This window comes from Platichthys flesus, chromosome 11, assembly GCF_949316205.1.
Source record: "Platichthys flesus chromosome 11, fPlaFle2.1, whole genome shotgun sequence".
Classification (NCBI taxonomy): domain Eukaryota; kingdom Metazoa; phylum Chordata; class Actinopteri; order Pleuronectiformes; family Pleuronectidae; genus Platichthys; species Platichthys flesus.
In genome coordinates this window covers 23,634,986-23,659,450 of record NC_084955.1, presented here as the reverse complement: position 1 = coordinate 23,659,450, position 24,465 = coordinate 23,634,986, and the positions used below count along the sequence as shown (strand labels likewise).

General features: G+C 44.3%; 1 protein-coding gene across 1 annotated transcript in view; it reads right to left on the bottom strand.

The window, feature by feature from the left end:
• LOC133964547 (ubiquitin-conjugating enzyme E2 E2) overlaps positions 1-22,928 on the bottom strand; it is a 29,961-nt gene extending 7,033 nt beyond the window's left edge. Inside the window, exons 1-5 of the mRNA XM_062398711.1 lie at positions 22,753-22,928; positions 20,928-21,108; positions 19,903-19,953; positions 5,869-6,001; positions 1,412-1,559 (exon numbers count right to left, since the gene is read on the bottom strand). Of these exons, the coding sequence (XP_062254695.1) occupies positions 1,412-1,559; positions 5,869-6,001; positions 19,903-19,953; positions 20,928-21,100 (505 nt within the window). The 5' untranslated portion in view covers positions 21,101-21,108; positions 22,753-22,928. The remainder of the gene's footprint in view (positions 1-1,411; positions 1,560-5,868; positions 6,002-19,902; positions 19,954-20,927; positions 21,109-22,752) is intronic.
• Positions 22,929-24,465: the final 1,537 nt, after the last annotated feature.

The window sequence follows — 24,465 nt, the reverse complement described above, 5'->3', positions numbered from 1 at the left end:
TGTGATCACACCATTAACATGCAACCTGTGTCAGGAACCAGATGCTAGTGCAGGTGTTAATGAACCCACTGGGATCCGATCTGTGCATCATGACCACATCACCGGTAAAGAAACTGACGTGTTGATTCACGTGTTGTTTGTTTGTCTGGTGTTGTGATGATGTACATTGTTTAAAATGCTGGAATATTAATTTCTCTCCTTCCACACACAGAGCTGCAGTTTATTTTGGACATCAGCAGATTTAAAGTTCAACAGGGGTGACCTCTGACCTGTGACCTGTGAATCTGCTGGAGCAGCAGAAGAGGAAACGCTCTCTTGAATTTGTCCCTCGTTAATGTTTCAGTAGAAAGGAATGGAAGCCGGGGGGAATATTCACAGAACAGAAATGTTATGTGAACCAAACATTTAAGGGGTAATGCTGCACTTTAAGTTAAGAGTTAATTTCTTTGACATTTCCTGGGATCATGTGTGAAGACAGCTGAGGTGAATCTGCAGCTCAGTGTACAGACACATGTTTTCAGTTGTGTGTTTTCCCTTTTGACAGTTTCTTAAATCTCACATTCATCAACCACAAAATTATCTTTTGCAGCTTCAAACCTTTTTTCTGAGAAGCAGTTTGACCAGAATGAAACCTGACAACAGGTTCCTTCCGTTTTCTAAACCACCCTCTCTCAACTCGGCTGATTAAAACCATCCGGCGGATTCACTGCGATGCTGCTGCTCGACTGTAGGCGTCTTCGCCCGGGGGACGGATGTAGCTTTCATTTTATTATGGTGACCTTCAGTAGACTTGATTACATGCTCTCAAATTCAGCTGAATCAATGACCAGTTTATCATATTAGAAGCAGAGAGGTCCCCTCAGGGGCAGCGAGCGACTGGAGAGCGGGTGAAGGGGGGGAGGGTGGAAGCGGTAACACGACTATAGGTTAATTCTCTGCTCTTGGCCGACCTCCATTAGACTCATATACATATTATATTGAACCTAAAAGACGACGAGTAATGCAGCACAAAATCTTCTTGTTCTTTCTTTCGACGGAGGAGCGATGTGGGACAATTTGTTCTAAAGCTAAGAAAGTATATTAATAATTGTGGTTTGTTATTTTTAAGCCATCTTAAATGATATTAGTTGTATATTGAAGAATCATCCTGTGTCACTTGCTCTTTTCTGCAGCGAAAGTATGGTTTTATTATTTATAAGTTCAAGCCCTAAACTGTGAGAGAGACGTGTCAGCACCCCCCGGCCTTGGGAAACAATGAGAGCTGGAAGTGCTCGTGGCTTATTTAATACATCGTTTAACAGTGTGGACCCTACATTTGACTGCTTGTCAACTTGAGGATGAAAACAAATTAAATTTAACGCCCATACAGAAGTCTCATATTACCACTGGTACACGTGGATGTGGATCTCACCTGGGTTACAGTCTGTGAGCAGGGAGCAGATGGACAGCAGCACCTTGGAGATGGTGAGGGCGGGGCTCCAGTTGTCCTTCAGGATGTCCAGGCAGATCACCCCCTGACTGTTGATGTTGCAGTGATAGATCCTCGTGCGAAATGTCACCTGCACACACACAAGAGGACGGAATGCAGATTAGCATTACTCACTGAATAAATAACAAGAAGGCAGAATTTGCATTATGTGACACTGGTGGTGTAAATACAATCTCAGCAGCATAGAAACAATTATTTAGTGAATTAAGTGAAGCTTTTTGATTTATGATGCGAGTAAATATGAATATTGTTCTAAATATCTCGGCAGCAATATGGCCATTTGTTTGGAGTGTAAACAAGCAAAAATGATTTCTGTGTAAAAGTGGGTTCAGATTAATATTTAGTGTATAAATATGACAATGATATTTAACTTGTTATTCAACTTTTTTGCAAGGAAAGACAAATTGAATTTATATAGACAAACAATATGGCTAAAAGACAGATTTACTACAGTAAGTGTGTCATTAACTTAGCTTAATAACTGAACATATTTAGATTTTAAATGATTCTAAAACAATAAAATCTTTAATCTCGTTAGGTATACAATAAATTGAGTAAAAACATTATAAAAAAAATACATTTTGATCGGTTTCATTTTAAACGAGGAAGCATTAAGTGGGAGTTTGTTCCGAGTCTTTCATGCAGATTAATTCAGCTGCTTCTTCAACCAATCAACCGTTTGCTGATTGTCTTTTTCAGAACACAGTATTTAGAAGGCTTTAATGAGGCGGCCAAAACTGCCAGCGTTGAAAGAAACTAATGATAATGAGATCCACAGTCAGAGCCCCGGCTTTATGGAGACGATTCCCGTTACATTTGTGTGACCATAGAATGAAAAGAGACCTGCAGGGACACGGCAGAGTTAAGACGAGGGTTTTATATGACCTGTGATAAGAGGGTGTTAAACAATAGATGAGATTAAAAAAATATGGACGGGATAAGATGTGACTCCGGATGACTCCAGGAGATGAGTTTTTAGGCCTCGCAGGAAGCAGATTTCCTGCCAGGGTTGAGAGGCTTGTTATACCTGAGAGTAATTACAGGCCAGACATGGACGACAGTTAAAAGCTGCAGTGAGCATTTCACTCCTTTATCCACATGATGGATCAGGAACCAGGACAATGCATCTGTTCTGATTCCTCCACAGAGGGACATCCAGCGTTTTCCGGAAACATATGTCTGAAGGGTCGGGCTTTTATTGCATTCAGTGAATTATACTGTTTGGCATTGTCTTGAGTTGTGTAATTTATGTTTATGTGTCCATGGAGCTGCAAGACACACATCTAATAAACAATAAGGGATTAACAATCAATCAATTAATACATTTTCTAAGGTTCTAGCTCAATCAACATTCAGTAAAACCTCCTGAACCAATTCTCATGTGTCTGAATCTAGATCGACCAACAGAGGGCAGCACGAAGCACCGCAACAATAATGATGTTGTTGTCGTTGTAAATTAATTCCTCTACTTGTCACAGTGAACCCTGCTGTGTGGTTAGCCTCAACATGTGACCTGTAGCATGGTACCTGGATTTGTTCTCTCCTAAAATCCCCTCAACAAGCAATCACCCCCGCCCCCCCCCGGCACAGGGGTGTTTATGTGCTGCGCCCTGGCCTGGATTTGAGCTTGACATCTGTTTGGTCCTGACACTTGACACCTCTGTTTGCTCCAATCACCAACATCTGGCCCCTCCTGACCCTGACCCTCCAGAGGAAACCTCTAATGAGCCTTGGCATCCCCCCCCACCCCCCCTTTCCCCCCACACACTCAAAAAATTGCATGGGAGCAGGATGTTATAAATAACCGTCTGCAGACACAGTGCTCCTCCGCTGGCCCCGCTCCAGAAGCAGGAACTCTTCCACCTGGCGAACTTGTCAGGCCGAGCGGGGGGCTTTTGTTTTTCTCTTTTGGAGATTTTAAAAGCAAGTCAGGTTCTGGATTCCAAAATTCCCAAGTGCATTCAGCAACCCAGCTTCACTGGAGCGTTTCTTTAGTGAGGGAGTGCACGGCAGCTACAGGCCGAGGAGTCTGTGTGTGTGTGTTTGGGGGGGGGGGGGGGGGGGGGTTTGGCTGCAGATCATAGTGTGTCAGAGGGGTAGGAGGTATTGAAGGGGGCGGAAACACTCAAGCCCCTCTGGCTACAGAAAGCTGGGCCAGGGCCTGTGGATTTGTTTGAGTCTGCTGTCAAACACAGAGCTGGTGGTTACACAGCACAAAGAGGGAGAGCGAGGGAGAGGAGAGGGCGGCGGGCACCGGGAGGGGGTGTGCATAACAGAGAGCGAGGGAGAGAGAAAGAGGAGGGGGGAGAAAAGGAAGGCCAAGTGAAAGGGTAATTGGGTGCAGTGCAAACTAAAGAGGGAGATTGGCCACGACAGTCTGTGTGTTCAATAATGACATCCACTCAACGTCGCTGGAGTGCTCTGCAGACAACACGGAGCGTAAAACAAGAAAGGAGTCGTTCACCGGCTGAGCAGCGAGCGGGTCAGGATGCAGCACGACCCGGATCACAGCTCAGATCACAACGCTTCTTCAGACAAGAGCCGTGGAACAAAAACAACAAATCTGCAGGACTCACTCAACAACCGTGACACCAGGGCGACATTTAAAACTCTATTCTTATACTATGACAGTTCTATTGCTCCTCATTTCTCTCATCAACATGCACACAAGTCATAGTGCCTCTGTCCTTTCATTAATCTACGAAGAACTGGGTCACAGAGAAGCAACAGGATTTGACAACAAAAAAAAGGTTAATTATACAAACCGAATTTTATTCAGGGATTATATGCTATTTTGTGAAAGAGACGTCAAATTGGAGTGGGAAGCCTGTGTCCAGTTGTTCAAATTTTAAAAACTAGACTTCTATGTTTTATTATCCAGGATCAAGTAATCTATCTTACTGGTACCAGTTTTTCAAAGCAGCATTGGACTGGATTACTCTGATCAGGAAACAAACTTTTCTAAATCTCTAAATGAGGACCAGCAGTTCTCTAAAGACAACACATCTCAATGTTGGCTTCTAGCAATGTGAAGAACAACTAGTGAAACCAGTGTGACACCTCTTCCAAGTGTTTTTCTTTGACAACTACAACAACACAAACTTTCCTCCTCGTTTTACCTATTTACCTATTATTTCCTGCAGCCAGCACACCTGAGCAGACGTGCTCCAGCGCCGCTCACAAAACAAGATGTGTAGCTGAGGTGCTTTGCATAGCTTAGCTACTTTCAAGAGGAAGCCCAGCGAGAGGGCAACAGAAAATGTGTTTGCATTGTCCTGCACAACATCGCCTGACGTCTACGCGCCTGTTGAAGGCCAACATCAGCCTCCAGCGTCCTCTCTGAGAGACGGACGGGCTCAACTCTGAGGACTGACTGTGTCATGGTGATAAAGATACAGTGAGATATGAGCTTTTCAAAGAAATATACTACTCATGTCCTTCGGCTATCGGGGGATCATTCTTTTACTTTACTAAGGGCAAACTAATGTCTATTTCTTCTACTGAATCACAGTAACACAAATCTAAATACATGTAATCACACTACATGATACAGATGTTGTATTATTTGACCAATTTTCCATCACATTCTGCTCCTGTAATCCATCTTAATAAACAATTCTGCAGGGATCAGGATTATCCTGGTGTATTGAATCATACTCAACCCGACTGGAACTTTTTTGAACAACACATCCTGAACATTAGAGTCTGATCAATCAAAACAACAGCGAGTCCTCTGAGTCAGTTGTGTTTATTAAAGTCCTGCGAGAACCACAGACACCAGCTTATTGGCAGAAGACTTTATCTATTGACGGCTATCGGTGCGTGAAGAGGATTTCAACAAATAGGATAAAACACTGAATCACTTTAAGAATGAATGTTAATTAATGTGCATTGTCCCTTTTAAATGAGCAAACAATAAAAATCTTAAATATGTGCTGATTGAAGCCGGTTGTGATTTTCAGAGTAAAAGCATGGAGCATTAAGGAGCCTTAAGCTGCTCAACAGCCGCATATTTCTCTGGAAAGAGTAAATATTGGACTCATAATTAATCATGTGACGAGGAACACGGCCCACAATGAACGCTAATGTTTCTCCGCATCTGCTTGGCAGTCCACAAGGTCATATTCATAACTGCTGATTATCCTGCACAACACATGCATAGTGTGACTTACAGAAAATGTGTGTGACTGTACTGTGTGTATCTCTACAGGCCAATCTTAGTTACATTTTCTTTCCACACCATTAAATGACCCAGATACTTTCACCACAATTTCCAAGGCTTTCCAGATCCTGTGTAGAAAGTCATATAAATCTATATATGTATAAATAGAATTCAGATATATCCGCATACAAATATTTTATCAGCCACATCTCCTGACCTTGGGGGGTTTGAAGGGGTAGTCTGGCGTGAAGGCGATGTCCAGGAAGAAGACGCCTCCCTCGTACACGGAGCCCGGGGGTCCCAGGATGGTCGATCTCCACTCATAGATGTTGTCTCCTTTGGGGCCAGCACTGCAGAGAGTGAAACACAAAAGATGTGTTAATATGATTATCAGCAGAGCTCAGTGGAATCTGCAGCCTGGTGAACTGCCCGATGGCCGACGGAGATTTGGGGGGTGAAATCAGCTGCTGAGGTGGTAAATGATGGTTTCTGATAAGTGAGTGATGATGTGGGGAATGTTGAAGCCGTGGAGGTTTGAGGGATTTCTAGTCCAAGGCTATTTAAGGTGAATTTAGATTATCTTTCAAATGTGTGACTGGAAAGTCTGATTATCTGCAGCAGGGAGATGAGTTACCAAAGCATTCCTGACACACCGACAAGCACCGGTGAGCCCGTGCAAGAGTGTGACTGGAACACCTTCTGCATAATAAGAAATCATTTTCTGCATAAAAAGATATCAAACACTGCAAAAAGGATTTGATACCTGAGCCAGTATTCTTTGTTCCAACATTTAAAATAGCCGTCCTTGAATCCTCTGCAGACAAACGGTCACTATAGGGCTTTACGTGATTTATACAATTACAACTTCCTACCTAATTGTACTACTTCTTAATCCCTCATAGATTTGACTTAATCTGGATTTAATGGATCCCATTTAATTTCTAAAAGGCGCCACACACACTCAGCCCTTTGCATCGTTTCATTTCACGGCTGTTGGACTGTTGCAACATTATATAATTGTTTAAAAGCTTTTGAATCATAACAAAAACCTCATCAGCGTAAAAGAAAGAGCAAATACAGCAAATATGATCCAATACTTGAGCCTGTGGTTTTGTTGTTGTTTCATGAGATGAGTATTTATGCTGAGTGGGGGGGCTGAAGGTCACATCTGTTGTATGGGCCCAGTAATTAATGCCATTTCCATATTAAGGGTTCCCTCCCCCCCAACTGTTGTTAGTGGTATGACCCTGAGTGGGCACGGAGCCAGGAGGAGACGGGGACAATGTCCAGATCACAAAGCTCGAGACAATGAACAATCCCTCCGATTTCATGTAATTACCAGGGATTGTGTTCAACACCAGCCCTTAGCTGCTGGCAGATGTGATTACAAGTGTGTGTGTGTGTGTGTTTGTGTATGAACTGCAGCAGCGCAGGCTTTGCTTTCACTCGGGGCTGGGATATCACTGCTCACTTCTACTGAGGGATAAACCAACAATGAGACGGAGAGTTTCTGAAAGCGACTTGTGAGAAACCCTCAAACAACAAACTGTTAACATGCAGCATCTGGTTCCGAGCGCGGCCTCGACAACAGATCATCCTCCACAAATAGAAATGAAACATCAGACATTTTCCTGCATTTTCAGTATCAGCAAATGCAAATTTCCACTAATCTACTTTGCCACTCATTCACACTGGCCCTCGCTTAAGCCTTCTTTAATTAGCTAATTATGATTTCTTCTTCTCCAGGGAATTACTTCAGACTACATGCAAATCTGGACTCCTGTTGTTTCAGGCACAAAGACAAGCTCGGATATTTCATGTCAGATTGAAAATGAAATGACAAAGCAGACACAGGGGCAATGCTGGACGTTGTGTCTGCGCTGGAATGAAACATGCACTCCGCCATGCATTTCTGTAAAAGTAGTACTTAAAGTGGCACTGCAGTAATTGATAACTTCCGACACACAAATGGAGACTTCTTGTTGTACAAAGGACACAGATGTCAGACAAGGGGGTTGAAAGATAATGTGCTCATTAAATATATCACTAAGCTACATTAGAGGGTATTAACAGCACTGGTTGTGTTTGTTCTGGCAGACCCACGCGGATTCTGAAGCACACACAGACAGATGTTGACATCTGATAGCCAGAAGCTTGTGCTTGGAAAGCCTGTCATAATAATATGAAGTGAGGGAGAGTCACATTATTAACTGCCGCTCGTATTCAGCTGCTCCAACAATTTGCCTGTTGTGTTATTTAACAGAAGGTAAACTGGAGCAGAGGGTTCAGACACTTTTCAGGCTCTGGTTTAACGGAAAGTGGCACAAGATGATCCGGCTGCCAAACCTCTGACCTGTTAAATGACCAGATCGAGGGGCTGACCTTAACTGAAGAAACTATCTGCTGACAAATAGTCACAAGGATTCTACTAACTGCTTAATCTGTCTAATTATGGTGTCAATAAATGTCTCGCTTCAGTGGCCAATCATATGCTTTAATAGAATTCCATTCACACCCTTACGTTTACCAACAAATCAGAGGAACATGCCTTTAAGGAAGAACCGTTTTCAAGTGTGTACAGTAATCCCCAGCATTTAAATAGTCATCCCTCTCTTTGACAGCAGGCTTTTCACTCCTTCTTTGAATGAGGCTGCTCAACAGAACCATGAACACATTTTCCCGTCAGCTGTGGTCAAATTACATGTCAGACAAACTCATTTATTTTGTGTATAACCTGCCTCTACTCACGAGTCGATGTGGCTTTTGACTCCAACTCATTTCTTGGCTTGTAATTAGGTGTTGTGAGTCTGACTGATTGATCGTTAGGTTGATAGATGTGGCTGATGAATGGACCTGACCACTCTTTAGCTCCATTATCACTCCCTGCTGCTGACAGAGCCATATAGACGGCGTATTTCCCTTGCTCCAGGCGATCTTTCCTGTGTGAAACCTGTGCTTACATTTCACACATTGTATGTGCTACCCACACCTCAAGGTAACACTTCCATTATCGCTCGACTATCCATAAGCTTCCCTGACACCGTAGTGAAGGGGCGAGCCGGCGAGTCCCTTTTCAAAACATCTCGAACAGAAGCAGATGCTCACTTCCTTTGAGGCTGATCAGTTTGTAGCAGCGATAATAACTTGAGACATGAGGGAGAGATAGAGATGAGCAGGCATGGCAGAGGTCCTCGCTCTGCACAGAGATGGCTGGAGGGGATCTGACAACCGCAAAAGGGCTCCGAATTCAGGCTAAGTCAATAGCTGAATGTGCATGCCACCACTGGCTGTTGCTCGGAGACCTCCTCCCCCCACTGGCTTGGGCGTTCCTGTGGTGCTTTGTTGCAGCTGGTTGAGGGCCAGCTCATTCAGGATCCGACAGTCTCTCACTCGGCCATTAATTTTTGAGAGAGGTGAGCGGTGTGACCATGGCGAGGAGCTGGCGTCGAGCAGCAGCGAGTCACATGTCGCTTCGCAGTGTCAGTGAATGCGTGCACGAGATCCCATTCACCAGGGTTTAATTAATGCCTGTTTAATGTCAGGATTTAATGGCTCATGTTTCCTCGACCCTGGTGAAATAGCGCTACAGCATATGCTGCAGTAGAGTCCGACTGAAAAGGATGTTTAGAGGCAAATGATTCCCAAGATGTCATTCTTGTTGAATTATAGCTCAACCCTAAAACACAAATAGAACCATATAGAACTTGGATAAAAAAAACAGCCAATTTCTATGTAAAATGCAAACATGAATTCATCTTTTCTGCATCGAGTTGTTTCCTAATCTGCAAATGTAGACGCAGAGACTATGCGTCTGTGCAAAGATCACATTGCCCTGATGCAAACCAACAGGCTCATGTCGTCATGTCGAGGTTCTGTCTCGTCGCGCACGGCCGCAAGCTCCCACTTGGTATTTTCTAAAACCCAGTGTTATCGAATCAATTTTAGGTCAACCAGGGAGTTAAGGAGAACTAACCAACAACAATGTTAACACCCAGCTCTCGACATAGAGCAACACCCAGAGAAATATGCCAGGTCACTCATCTGTTCGCGCACACAGATCTCCCTCGCACAAACACATGACGCCAACTGCTGTAACACCGCTCCTTATCGGCTTTGTTGTAAGCTGCAATAATAACAACCTCTGTGTAAGCAACACTACATCTGCAGCGCTCTGTCGGCCAAACGTCTTGATTCACTGAGTATTTGGGTCATTTGTTTCAGGGGTCGGGGATACATTAGTGAGCGGGTGTCCGTGAGAATCTTGCCATTGCCCTGTCCTCCGACATTACACTCATGTCGAAACCCACTCTCACAGCTGGGCTGCTTCCTCCACCACCGAGCTCCAAAGTAGTGCACAGCCACAAAGCCACATCGCCTTCTCTCCGCTCGGTTTATTCTTCCTTGTGAAGTTTGTTATTCTTAATAGAAAGAACAGCTGTACAACAGCTTGTATCGCCAGCACGATTCCGTAATAAAGTCATGTTTCTGGTGCCTGTCAGGGAGAGGGTAATTGCATCGCATGCTGACCTTGTTTCTTCATCTCAACAAAAAGTCCTCATCACTGCTCACAAGGCTCAGAGAGATTGGACGCTTCGAAACCCAGGGGCTCCACTGAGACCGAGTTCAGAGGAGGGGGATTAAGAAAACAGTTTCTTCACAGAATATAAAGACGACACTGTACCGCAGACCGACTTGGTCACTTCTTCCTCTCGTTCTCAGTTCCTGAAAACTATATAAGCCTTGCAATCACAGACGGCAGTAATGATTTCCATATATATTGAATGACCTTTCCTTCCCATGATACAATGCAGTATAGAGGAGGATGTCCTCTGTCCATTTAATCATTCACATTGCCTTATTTCATAGACAGGGCAATCTGTAGATTGGTGCCGATGCCGAAAGATAATCTTTATCTTGCAGCACGACAGCTGAGCTAATCTCCACAAAATCACCAACCTATCTCATGGTTATTGTCACCGAGAGCCAATTCCCACAGACACTGGGGCTCGGGTCAAGTTGATGAAAGAGATGAAGTTGTGAGATTGGCTTGTGTTCCTCTCACAGGTGAATTTATTAAGTAGGGTAAATTGATCTTGTTTAATGACATTTAAAAAGGGTTTAAAAATATGTTCCTTTATAAGAAACATATCACTCTTAGAGAGACATATGAGGTTTGCTCAGTCTTTTATCTAGTGTGTTATATTGTTTTAACAGTAATTGTTGTAAAAATTCTGCACTAGTTAAAAAAGCTAAACGCTGAGGTTAAGGGAAAACACTGAAGCTTGGGAAACACCACAATGCCTCACATTTGCATAATGCACGGCTAGCTGCTCGTCTGACACGCCCCCTAACAAAGCAAGTTAAAGCCATCACAACAGAGTCAGAGCAGACTATAGCTAGATCGGAAAGGGGTCTTAAAGACTCAGGAGCTTAAACCAATTGTTTCAGACAGAGGCTGAAAAGAGGAGCTGCAGCAACGGACGGTATGAGGAAACCTAAGTGCATGCAAACCTTCAAGTAATAACAAATTAAAACTATGAAACTCTATTTGAGCAGAATAGTTTTTTTCTTTAAAGGACAAAAAGGAATTCCAACATCAAAGTAAACACTGAAAGCAACCACAACTACAGAATGTGAGACCACAGCTGCAGGGAAACAACAGGAACAAACAGTGTGTGGTGGCAAAGCAATGTAAGAGAACCGGCTCTAAAGTTCACTGGGGAGGTTGCAAACACAAAGTCCTGCCTCCACTCTCGCTCGCTGCGTTTGTGCCAGGCCGTCCTAAGCACTGAGAACAGATCCAGAGGAGCCAATTCAGTGGAGGTTTCATCATCCTCGATTAAAACAATACGAGGGTGACGTTCAATTACTTGTAGTTGGGTTATATAAAACCAACACATGCAACCCACAGCCACGTGAGAAGTTCTCCTGGTGTTGATTATAAGGAGACATTTCAGGCCTTATGAAGGAAACTACAAAGAAAAACGATGTATAATGATGTTCCACCTTATTTCTGGGAAAACTGAAGAAGTATTCATTCAATTTTAAAGAATTGGCAACTCATGCATCTCGTTATTTTTGGGGTGAAATTATGACTGTTAGGAACAAACCGAGCGTAATATATTCCAAGTATGTTTGAGCAATGGACAGTGGCTACTGCAGTGGCATGAAAAGTTTCTATGGATTCTTTTTTTAACCACCATACAAACTGGTGGGGAATCCACCGTAACCAGCATGAATCCAAGCTGACCACAGCTGGTGAGCTCCATTAAAAAGTAGAAACACACCGAGTCTAAATGTGCTTCAACTTTAATACTCACCAGATTAGGTTTCATATAAAACATCACTTTGATATAAACGGCACAAAACGGTCAGAAAACAAAACATTCAATAATAATCACGGAACATTGTTCAGGGTGGAAACACTTCCACGGTATCACACACACAGAAGCAGCAGATCACTAATGCAGCTCGTCACACAATAAGCAGGTAAAAAACCAAAAGCTGCTCGAGGGCCTGATGAATAAAACAGTGAAGTAAACCAATAATTGAATGTGAATCACAATGTTTCGGAGTGTGTGAATACCGCCAAGCACAAATAAAGCCATTATCGGCATTATTCGCTATTCCACTTCATTTCCCACAGGTGTTTTTTCCTAATGGCGCCATCATTCAGTTAAGATCCTCTTTTTTTTTTTATCAGTGTGGCGGCTGCGGTTATCAGAAGAGGAACTTTAATGAAGCAATCTTCTCTACCCCCCCGACCGTGAAAGAGCTCCAAGACCAATTACCGTGCAGCTCAACAGACGAGGTGACACCTCCTTCCTCTGCTCGCTCGTCTTTATTGTCTCAAATGACATGGTTTGTTTTTTAATCAAGCCCTTTATTGTTCATCTGTACAATGAATACTGCAATTACTGACCGGACGGCTCATCCAGCGACGGGGGAAACGTTCGAGTAGCCGGCTGCATGCTTTCCAAGTCGAAGGGAATAACACAATATTATTTGCACAGGAAGGCGACCCCGTGTGCCGCTGGGCTCAATCAATCCAAACAGCAGTCAGTATTGAACTGAGGAAGTCTACTTGGAAAAGAGAGGTTTCAATCACTGGCCTTTAACTCAGGAAGTTTGTCCCCACCGGGGGTTTAAAGTCACGTTAACAAAGCTATAAATAAGAAGCTCTGTTTATTATCCGCATCCTTCGTCTTTAATTCTGTGAGTTCTCTGATACAACAGAGGTTTTTTGGTGCGGTAAGCATTTTTCTTCTCCGCATCCGAGCTGCTGCTGCAGACAGAGTCTGATGCAGTGCAAATGTTTGCCCATGGCTAAAAATGAATAATGCAGAGCATATATCATTACCATAATACACAGGCACTGCATAAAGGAAACAGCACAACATCATGAGTCGGAAAAATATCACTTAGCCCACAAAGCCTCGCTGTGCACCCAGGGTGAAGGATGACACAACAACTAATAGTAATAATAAAATAGAACGTTCCATGTCCTCATGACCCTCAAACTAAACTAATCTCAAAATAACACACAAAGCACAAAATAAGCACTCACACAACACATTGTCCTAAATATGAACTCATGGCTGATGTGGTAGTGTGCAGTGGCTTTTTTAAATATTTCTGCAACATAAAAGTGTGTGCGTGTGTGTGTGTGTCTGTTGAGGGGTAATTAAAAACATTAGCTTTGCTTGAATAAAATAAGTTAGAATTTGTGCTGACATGTAAATCAGCTTCGCAGACCAGGCACTCCCAAGAAATCGTGGGAAAAAAAACAGATTTGCCTCCAAGACAAAAACTGCAGCCTCTTGCAGTTTAAGAACCAAATTAGTCAACAGTACAATGTTAATATTTTTTAATTTCACAGCCTTTCACCAGACATGTATTCAGCCATAATTAGAGGCAGTCTCTTCAGCCTCCCTGCTCCCTCCACAAAAGCACTCTGGGCAGCCATTTGGTCCTGTGGCCGAGGGATTGGACTTATTACCAAAAGGTCAGTGATCAGAACAAGCTGAGCTGCCAGATCTGCCGTGGAGCCTCATACTCTGCTGGTGTATTCCCATGACACCGAATTAGCCCCGAGGTTTAGCAGGTAGAGAAACAGAACAAGGGTTTTAAGCTGCGAGTTAAACAAATCAGCGGAGAGGAAAGGGCATTTGTATTCACTGGTTATTAGTCATTTCAAAATATATAACAGAATATTAAGAGTGTTAACATTTCGTTCGCCGGACTGCAAATATATTATCAAGATACTTTAAATCTTCTTGGCAGGAGCAACAGCATGATTTGTGACTCCACGGGCAAATCCATTAGGTTTTAAGATCCCAGTCACAGGGGTAATGGGATCTCGGAGCAATTGTTTACTTTCCAGTTACTGTATTTGTTCGCTTGCCAGAAGATTCTTCTGTTTGCGTTCACATTATCATTCAGTCATTGCCAAATAACCGCTTCTGAGAAACCGGTTCTGCAGAGGCAGCACCCCAACACAGAATGTCCACACGCTGCGCTTCATGCTCGACTTCCCCACAAAACCATTAATAACATTGTGGACAAATGTTTGCCAGAAAACTACCTCACAAATGAGGACATTGAGAATTCAATGACACACATGAATCAAGGCCGGCCGTGTTCGCTGTCAAACAAGTGCCGCAGTGGAAAACATTAAGGATAAATTAAACTTGGGCCGCTGTCAGAGGGAGAGCATATGCTGCTCTTGCTCTATAGGGGCGACTTTATTTCTTTTCCACTCAAAACTTTGCGAGAGGAGAAAAAAAATAATGAGGGCACTTGGTTTGCCGGAGAAGAAAATTATTTTCAGCAGATGTTTCATAGGTGCACTAGGAGAATGGTGGCCATAACAAATCACCACAACCCAGTCTGGCACAATCCATCTGTATGCTGTAACATCCTTCTGCTCCAGTATGAGCCCGAGACATCTTTATCTATCTTCGGGGGAAGACGTTTTCCAGAGAGCATTTTTCTCTCTTCCGTGTGGTCCACGCAAGGGCACTTTAATATGTACCTGCAATTTGCATGTACAGTGTATGTTGGCAAATAAACTAGTTGAGGTTTGAAGTCATGATTTTTCTCCAAACCCCTTCATTAAGAGGGTGTTTATTTATTTATTCTGTTTATTTAACTAAGTGATTCAGATCCTGAGGTTGTTCCTTCATGGAGGATCTCAGATTTTGCAGTGAAACTGACAGAACCTTCTCTACAAGGTCAGCAACATGCCTGCGTCCATTATTCATCAATATTTATAAAAACAAACGATTGTTTAGAGCTGATTCATCCAAGGTTAAATGGAGTCGTTGTTGTTTTTACTCGCTTGAATTGACGTCACACCCCAAAGATCCGACCAATGATAATCCATTGAAGACTCCACGTCCACTACAGTGATCAATTCAAATACCCGGGAGGTATTCCTCCAGTTAATCCCTCCTTTCCTCCAGCCCCACCCCCACGTCTCCTCATGAATATTGATGAACCTCCCCCGCCGTGCTTAATGGTAACGATGTGAGAAATTATGCTGGGTGTGTCACTTGCACATAAGCCCCCAGAGGCTCAGTATAAAACTGTGCAGCCATCACCGACATGAAGATGATCCCATCAGCGAGAAGAGAGGTAGAGGTCAGAACCTACAATGAGGAGAGCCTCCATTCCTGGGGAGACTGGATGATGATGACAGAGTTAAATATTCATATTAATGCTTGAAGCCAAGGAGCATGTGACTCGGGATAAGACAGTTTCCTTTGCATGATATCATCAGGGAGTGACAGCTCTGTTTTGGGCATCATGGAGGCATTTCAACACACTGGGAAAATTCAGGGACCTCAGAAGACAAATTCACAGCCAGACTTTGGAAGTTCCAAAGACTGGCTGTGAAATACATCTGTGCTAAAAGAAGATTTACATTTGATCAGCTGATGCTTTAATCAGGTGGCAATATGCTAACTGGCGCTGCAACTAAAGACTATTTCAGAAAATTATAGAAAATGTGTGTTTAAATGTCCTTCAGCCCTTTGGTGATATATTCATATGTCTGATGTTCTCTGAGAATCAGAAAAAATCCCAAAATACTTGATTTCCTATCACATATGACAAAGGGACACTAAGATGCTAAAAAATGAGATATCTTATATTTTTGTCTTCATCATACAAGGACCTTATTTCCATGTCACAGTTATCAAACTAAATCAGAGGCATCAGAAGCCCCAGCCCCGCAGTACACAAGTCTGCATATTTAAACACAGGCAAAGTACTTTCAGTTTGTGACGCTCAGATCCCTACAGGAGATATTCTACGATAACAGATTGCAAATTACTCGTTTGCTGAATGAATGCTCCCTCAGCCTGATCTACATCTACTTCAGTTGGCAGCTTCTTACATTTCTCAGGATGACTTCTGACAACCTGACAGACGAAAGGGCTGAAAACTTGATACTGGAGATGCACCCTGGGCTGCGGCAGCATTACATTTAGAACAGTTTGAGCTGCCTCGGGAGGAGAAGTCTGCGCCTCTGCCTCTTCTGCTGGAGATAATTCTGCTGTGACGGCTGAACATCAGTGAACAACGGCAGCTCTGGGTTCAGAACATAACCCTGACATTTACCGTTATGTTTGAGGCAGCTGAACATCGCTCTCTGTGGTAGATGCAATGTTTGTTTGTCCATCCGTGAAAAAGAAAAGGCATCAAACTGCACAGTGGTTGAGAACGCCACAGTACTTCAGCAGCAGGTGATATTTGAACAATTGTCGTTTGGATTTATGCTTGAAATGTCGTTGGAAGCCGATCAAACACAACCAAGAAGGAGAAAAAAAACGACTCACAACGGTGGCGCGGCAACAACAAAAACTGCTTCAAACAATCGGTTTTGATTCAGTGGCCGGGAAATATAATGAGTATTGGAAGATAAACTGAGAAGCAGAGAGGAAATACTTCAATGACGGGAATAAATCAGAGCGGGTAGACGAGGAATAACTTGCAAAACTGGGATTGGATTCAGTGTGATACAGAGTTCAGTTTACAAATCACACCACACCGATCCTATGGTCCTATGAACAGAGGTCATATTTTAAGTAATTCAGCAAAAGCTCAAACTTTGAGTTATGTCAGATAAAGCTGAGAGAACAAATCTATATTTTCTGTGTTTTACATTATTGTCAACGGAATATCTGACGATTTTGGACAGACAAAAACTTCCCCTCATGCTTAAGGCTTTGGCATTTTATAGTCAAATAGATATTTGTATTGATTGAGAAATAATCAGCTGATAAATCAATAATGAATAAAGGATAAATGTGTAGAGCTGCAACTTTTGGATGGAAATTTGATACATTTCTTCTGTCATTTTTTGAGAATTTTGACCATTTTCTGGTTTTGGCTTCATAAACATGATGGGATTTAATTTACATTTGACAGTAATCGAAATATCTTAAGGTTTTGTTCTGTTTACATTTACCAATTAACTGATTGATTGATTAAATGATCAGACAACCTAAGAGTGACCAAACTCAGAGTTGCAGGTAAAATGGCAGGAGGTCCATCTACAGCTTCTACATAGATGATATATCATTACAACATTATGAATATGAGTCTAAACCACATGACCTCTCTCATGGGTACTTAATTATCAGAAACAATGCTCTAAACTAAGACACCACATGGGTTCTTCATCCGTATCAATGCAGAGACACATCACTGCTCCACAGACAGATGATGATTTACACAGAATCTAGTGATAAACAAAAACCTTTCATGTTTCCCCCTTTTCACTGCCTCCAATCAAATTCCCAGCGAGACCATTGCAATATTTGTGCAACGTCCAGGCAGGAAAACAGTGTTTCCCTTCAGAAGCCACTTCATTTGCATCAATATGTGCACAAGCTGCCTGCATCTCACTTGAAGGGTATGACAGGGAGAATAATTGCCATGTCAAATCCTCGGGGGCTTCAGCATGTTCCTGTTGGTTTAATGTATGACAACTGCCAAGGTGACAAGCGAGCTGTCACAGAGCTGAGAGTGAGATAAAGCCGGAGACAAATTCAAATACTCACTGCCGTTTTTCCAAGCTGGGCCAGAGCAGTGAAAGTACAACAACAGTTTGGTTCACACTGTATAAAAAAATTATTCTTCAAACTACTTAAACTCCACAGGGTGTGGATTCATCTACACAAAAGGGTTATTGTGCCAACAGTTTTTGCTTTCAGCTGAATTTAAGGGTAATGACACAGTGACCTGAGGTGGATGTGGGCACCTCCAGCCACAGACGTTTCACCAAATTAGGCTCTCAACACTTCTGAGGCGTTAGAGGCTAAATTCTGCCTCTCATCACAAATCCACACGGAGAGACTCAGAGCAGCATTCTCCATTTTACAGAGAGAAATGCAGCATGAACCCCCCCCCACCACCACCACCACCACAGCCCCGAAGGCTCAGCTGAGGAGACTGTAGGTGAGACGAAGGAGACTGCAGATTTTAAGTATGTGATGAGGACGGCACATTCTCTCCGACCGGGACAAAGTGGCGAGGGAGTCTGCGGGCGCTCCTCGGCCAAAAAGAGACAGTCTGGATGACATACATCAACTGGGGCTCTCAGCGCCGCGTTTGCTGAACGTAACGGAGTGAATCTCTTTAACACAACTCCCTGCCGGCCTCCCGAAGGGGGGGCCAACAGCCTGTGACTGCATTTGTTGCCGGGAATGAAATGAATAACCTTTCAGGCTAACCTGGCCGAGAGGCGAGAAGCGTGTGGCATACAAATGACGCCGCTGGCTCTGCGGCGTGCACTCATTCATGCGAGAATGTAAATGGTGCTGTGATCGTTTTTTTGCATGAGAAATTTGGTGGCTGATGCATCTGAATCCCCCCCCCCCCACTCCCTCCCACCCCTCCCTCCCTCCCTTCCTTGTTCTTTCTTCATTGTTAGCAGACGGCTAATGTGTTTGGGTGCTCCACAGAAAACGCATTATTAGATTTTGATATCATTTTGCAGCATAAAAAAGGAACACACACACACACACACAAACACACACCGAAGAGGATTATCTTGAAGAAGCTTAATTGTTTCCCAGGCAACTAGTTCCCCACTAAGAAGATGACTGTGAAATTTCCTCTAGCGATTATTTTACTTTCAAATGACTTACTCGTGTCCTCCAGCTAAATCCTTCATGTGAGCCAACCTAGTTTTTTCTGGGGGGGGGGGGGGGGGGGGGGTTGAAATAGATTAGAGTCCTCGAGGAAAACAACATCTCTCTTAGCCTCCAGTACAATAACAAAACTGGGCTGCGAGCTGGAATGAAAAGGTTAGCTCAATGTTTATCGTTAATGATGGTGCCGTTCTGATGAGACCCAGCAGGGGTGATTAATTCATGCAATAAACAAGGCTGTCTCGGGTGTAGTAATTCCAAATCGCCAGATGAGTCACACAAAGCCGTTTTCCTCAATCATTTTAAGCAGGTGCCGATGAGCAGATACGGCCAAAACCAAGACGGTCAGTGAACATCAGCATCTCCCACCAGGGTCCTCCATCGTGACGAAAAGATCGGCTTCCTCCTCCCTTCTTAATTTGCACCGAAGTGCTGATTCAGAGAGTAATTAATGTGCTGTAATAAACAGAGCCCTCAAAGACAGTGTGGCTTTGTGTTATTTAAGTTAATAAAAGCCAGCTCCGGCCCAAAGTCCCACAAGGCCCGGCTTTTGTCATGTTAAGAGAGACTGATGCACATGTGGTATGCCACTCGCCCGCGACCATATCTCTTCCTCAAAGGGGCTGCGGCAGTAGCAGACAATAACCATTGTCTGTGGTAAATCCCCAGGAGAGATGGGGGGGGGGGGGGACCACACGAGAATCAAAAATGTTTTTTTAAAGTAACACTATCTCTCATTTCCCACCATTTCAGTGCGACCATAACACTGTGATCTGAGGGGCTACGTTTCCAACAAGTGGTTGCAGTTTGCATTATGCAGCAACAGCCGCGCCACAATGGGCTACGTTCACGCTAATTCACCTGAGATTACCATCTCAGACACAAACACACACACACAGACAACTGCATTATGGGAACAGGAACAAAAGAGAATGCATGGCAGCGCAGCCTTCCCTTTTTTTTACACAGACAGGAAACCTTGAAAAGGAGCCAGCTATCTGCTTACAGCTTCAGCATCTGCACAAACACACACACACACATGGGCTCATGAGTTATTTGTGTGTGGTTTTAAAAAGATAACACAGCCTTACCTGCAGTTGGGAGGGGGGTCTAGTGTGATTTCTGCAAGCTCTTTCTGAATCCTGCAAGAGAGTTAAAATCTATGTTTAGAAAAGGGAAATAGACAGAGGATAAAAACTGAAAGAGCAAGTTTTTCCTGCGTGAGGAGTAAATGTTTCTATTCCTATAATCTGATCTTGAACCGTGTGCACCACCAGTAGCGTGAGTGGGTGTCATGTTTTGAGTGCGCTGCCCATATGAAAAAGGCATTTATTATGAAAAGTCTCATGATTTCTAGCTTAGATGTAATAAAAAGGATGTCAAGGAAGAGTTCACGTTGCTTTATCTGCCTGATTGAAAGCAACCTAAAAAACATGAGCTTTGATTTCTTTGCAGCCGGTAACGATGCAATATGATGAATCAGGAAGCGAAGGGCAAATGAGTCCAAAACGCTGCCTCGAACATATTCGCATAAACACGGCACTTCAGGCCAAAGCGTGGAGCCGCTCTGTGCTGCAGCCTGTGGTGCTGAGGGACTCGAACAGGCTTCTTCTTAAGTGGAGCTCAGACATACACAACGGGAGATGTTCAAAAAACATCAGTCCTCGTTATAAAAAGACTCTGCGGCCTCAGCCAACCCTCCGCTCAACCGGTTGCATAATTCTGTCATTGCCTGTCTTTTTTGGGAACAAGTGCTAAGACTGGTTGGAGGTGAGTGTTGGTGGTGGTGGTGTTGGCGAAGGAGGAGGAGGAGAGGGAGGAAGAGCTGCAGAGCACGAGGCAAACCTGTTCAAACAAAAAGGCTGGAATGGGGGAATATCTCTTCCAAATGACACTCCAGTGCCCGAGCTGTGTGAGTTACCTCCTGTCTGTGGGTTTACTGTCGCACTGAACTGTGTGGATGTTTGAAATGACAATGTCTGCAGGTCATTAGTGTTTTTTAACATAACTTCACCCCCCGAGGCACAAGGGGAGAGGCCTTTAGTTTAACAAACAACTCCTGTGTGAACGCTTCTCTCCAGCGTCAGATTCGGGCTGTGGTATTCTTTCTCTTTACCTCTTTGCACTAGTTGAAAGTTTAGCCGCGGTTTTACTCGAGATCTTGGTCTCCTTCTTTTTGGGCTGTGCCTGCTCTCGCTCCTGCTCAGGTACCGACTCCCGTTGTTCGATATCCGAGCTTCCCCCGCTGGTGCTGGGGCTGTCATCCGGTCTCTGCACTTCGCTGGACATCGTGGGCCCTGGGAAAGAGAACGGCAAGTAAAGATGATGTCAGATCAAACTCACCATGGCCGCAGGAAAAGGGGGTGGGGGGTGTGGATAGGCAAAGTGTGTGTGCTGATGTAAAAAAGAGGTTTGGTGAAAACCTCTTTGCCAGTAGGAGTTTTCTATTACGTTAATTCTGCAACTGCAACATATTCAACGACACCGAAAATGCCATTGCTACCGATCGGACTCTTAACGGTCTGCTGCAGAAACAGTTGACCCGGGAGTGAAGCCTGATTGCTTCCATTCCCACTGCAGACACAAGCCAGATGTTTGCTGGTGTTTTTTTTACACTAACGAAGGCAATTGACTGCGTTTCCATTACCAGCAGTGAAGTTTGACTTTCTGCTTTTCCCCGTGTGCATCACGTTTGATGCCAAGTTAGCGTGGTCACCCCGGTGTCTCGTGTCCATCACTACCGATGGAAACCCTGTGTCTACAGCAGAGTCGTTTGAAACCAGAGGTGAAGGCCGATTATATCAATTCCATGCAGATGTTACCAGGTTGTTTTGACCAGTGGCGAAAAAGACAGATTTAACCTTTGACATTAATCAGAATCTTTGAATTTCCAATATACAGGGTCTTTGTTTCAAGGAACCTTATAACATATCAGTCATCTGATGAGCTATGGTGGGTTGTGAGATTTTATGTGAGTGGTTTTACTGGTTTAGATCCATAAAGAACGTCTGTAAACATCCCCATGCTGAAACAGAAAAGGATTTAATGTGATTATGGGTCAATGTTGTGACCCAGTGGCTCTTCGTGGGCTGTTTATCCCATAAAAAGGAACCAATAATCACTAATAGATCAGAAAATGGGGCATTTTAAAGGTTGTTTTCAACATGAAGACAAACCGCAGACAACAAAGCCCTGGAGTGAATATCTCATTGTGACATATATTAATATATATATATGGGTTTGTGTGGGTGAGAAGTTGACGGCTGCTCTTTCCCCGTGGGGGCGTTTCACGGTGATGATGCGGAACCGTTCAAGAACCATTTGAGATGATGGTTCTAACCCCCCCCCCCTCCAGAAGAACATCAACAGACACAAGTTACAGACGGCTGTTTTCCGGTCGGACACCACCGCGAGGCTCCGTGGAACCCGGGGGGGGCGGGGGGGTCAACGTCAGTGGGCAAGACCAACACAATGGGAACCGACGAAAGCGACGGTAAACACCGCGGGGAGCTAGCTAACGTTCCGAGGCCGGGGGCCGGGGGGCAGGACGCGGAAAGTCGGGTGCGTTGCGTTTACCGCTGTGGGTTATTTAACAAGATGGGAACACGGAGGAGAACCAGAAGAGGCCTAAACTGGGTGAAAATACGCAGAGAAAGAGGCGTTTCTGTCCCGGTAGTGGTGGCAGAGGAGGGGGTGGATGGAGGACGGTGCAGCCGGGGCCGGAGCAGCGGCGGCCGGGCACACCGAGCGGATGAATCCCGGTCTGTGTCCGGAGCGTCCACATTGTGCGGCGGCGGCGGCGGAGGAGGAGCGGCGGAGGAGCGGTGACCCTGCCTCGGCACAAAGGGAGGCTCGTCCCCACACATCCACCTCCCTCCCCCCGCTCTCTTCCTCCCTCCTCTCCGCAGGAACACGACACTTTCCCCGGGACATTCACTTACTTTTCGCGGATCTCCGAGGCGCGGCGGGTCGTCGGGCTGGTCCCTGAGCGGCTGCTCGTCGATGCTGCGATTCCGCGTCGTGATCCCGCGGCACCGACAGAAAGTAGATGTCCTCGCACGGCCGTGTCGCTCGCTCCCGCGTCCTCGCTGTTTAACCAGAGGAGCGATCACAGGCAAACTGAGGCAGCGGCGCGGGCCCGCCTCCCCGCGCGCCCCCGACACCAGCACTCTGATCGCGATGCACGCGGGGCCGCGCAGAGAGAGAAGTGACCAGGGAGGTAATGGGTTAATGAGGCAATTAAACCTATAGCACGCGCAGGGACAATAACACTGTTACTTAGGGTGGTGGCAGGGGTGTAGCTGGAAATTGCCGGGTCCATATTGACAGGAAATGCCCTTTACCTCTTCTAGGGGCACCATCCGTAATAACATTAGCTGCTTATAGACGCACACTGGACTTCAGCACTCCGCAGTTTCTACGAACTTTATCAAGAGAGCTTTTGGTGATGGTGTTAATGTGCTGCTAATCGCTGCCTAGTGGCTAGTGGCAGTATAGGTCATAAACCCCGCCTCCTCCATGTTAGCAGATGGGACATGGCCCAAACCGAAGAGTAAAAGTAATCTCACTGTGTACAAACACAAACACAACCACCAAAACACGGATACTATTGTGTCTCCAACACCGGGTCAGATAAACACTTTGCCAAAGAGAAGGGACCCGGTTTACGGTTAAACCTACTGTGTGCGCGGCCATGTGTTTAATTACATGCTTCAGAAAACTGTCTGTTGTGTAATCTTAGTCCAAACACACCCTCATGCCTCAGTTTACTGGTGAATTACCCGACAGCACTCTTATTATTGAATTAAATTACAGCTGTGAGGTGATACCTCTATAGTGTCAACCACCTGTTAAGGTTAAAGTCAACAGATGGTCTGTGGTAACATGTGTAAAGCTGCTATATTTAAGATAGAATCTTTTCGTTGGTTTTAAATTAGGTGAATAATCACCTGAATCATGGATGTTGGTCGTATAATTGGCCCCTCGGTGTCAATTGAGGCCCCGGATTTAGAAAGATCCTCAATCAGCCAATGTTCCAGGAGGATTATTCATGTGTCTTTGTAAAATAAGTTATATGTATGGAACTGTCATCTATGAGTGAGTGAATTTGGTGCAGCTGATAAAAACACGAGGTTTTTATATGGATGTTTTCCAGCTCTACTGAGTGACTAGTTTGAAATGCAGTTAATAAATGTTTAGAAGTATAGGCTTTGGTTGAAGCAAATGGTCTTGGGTACTAAATATGCACATTATGCAAATGTATTACTGTGGGAAATCAATGAGTTATTCAAAACCAAAACAGACTTCAAGCCCTGAAAACTGAGAAATGCTTAAAACACACACTTCTACAGCAACCTCCAATCTGCCCTCTTCATTTCTTCATCTGGTCTCGTGCACTGAAGTGGTGTTTACTTGTTGTGAGTGTATCTTTGCTGCTCGGTCTCGTGCCAGAATTCCCCCTGAAGGGATCGTTAAAGTTTCATCTGATCTGGTCCAAAAACATTTGTTTCAACTTTTTTTAACATTCCTTCCTCACTCTGATTTACATGTAATTGTTAAACTGTCACATGTGATAGGCTCCTCAGAGGAGGGTCCACCAGTGGTATCGTGCATTTACCGGCATTTGATGGCCCTTATTATGTCTAATACAAAAC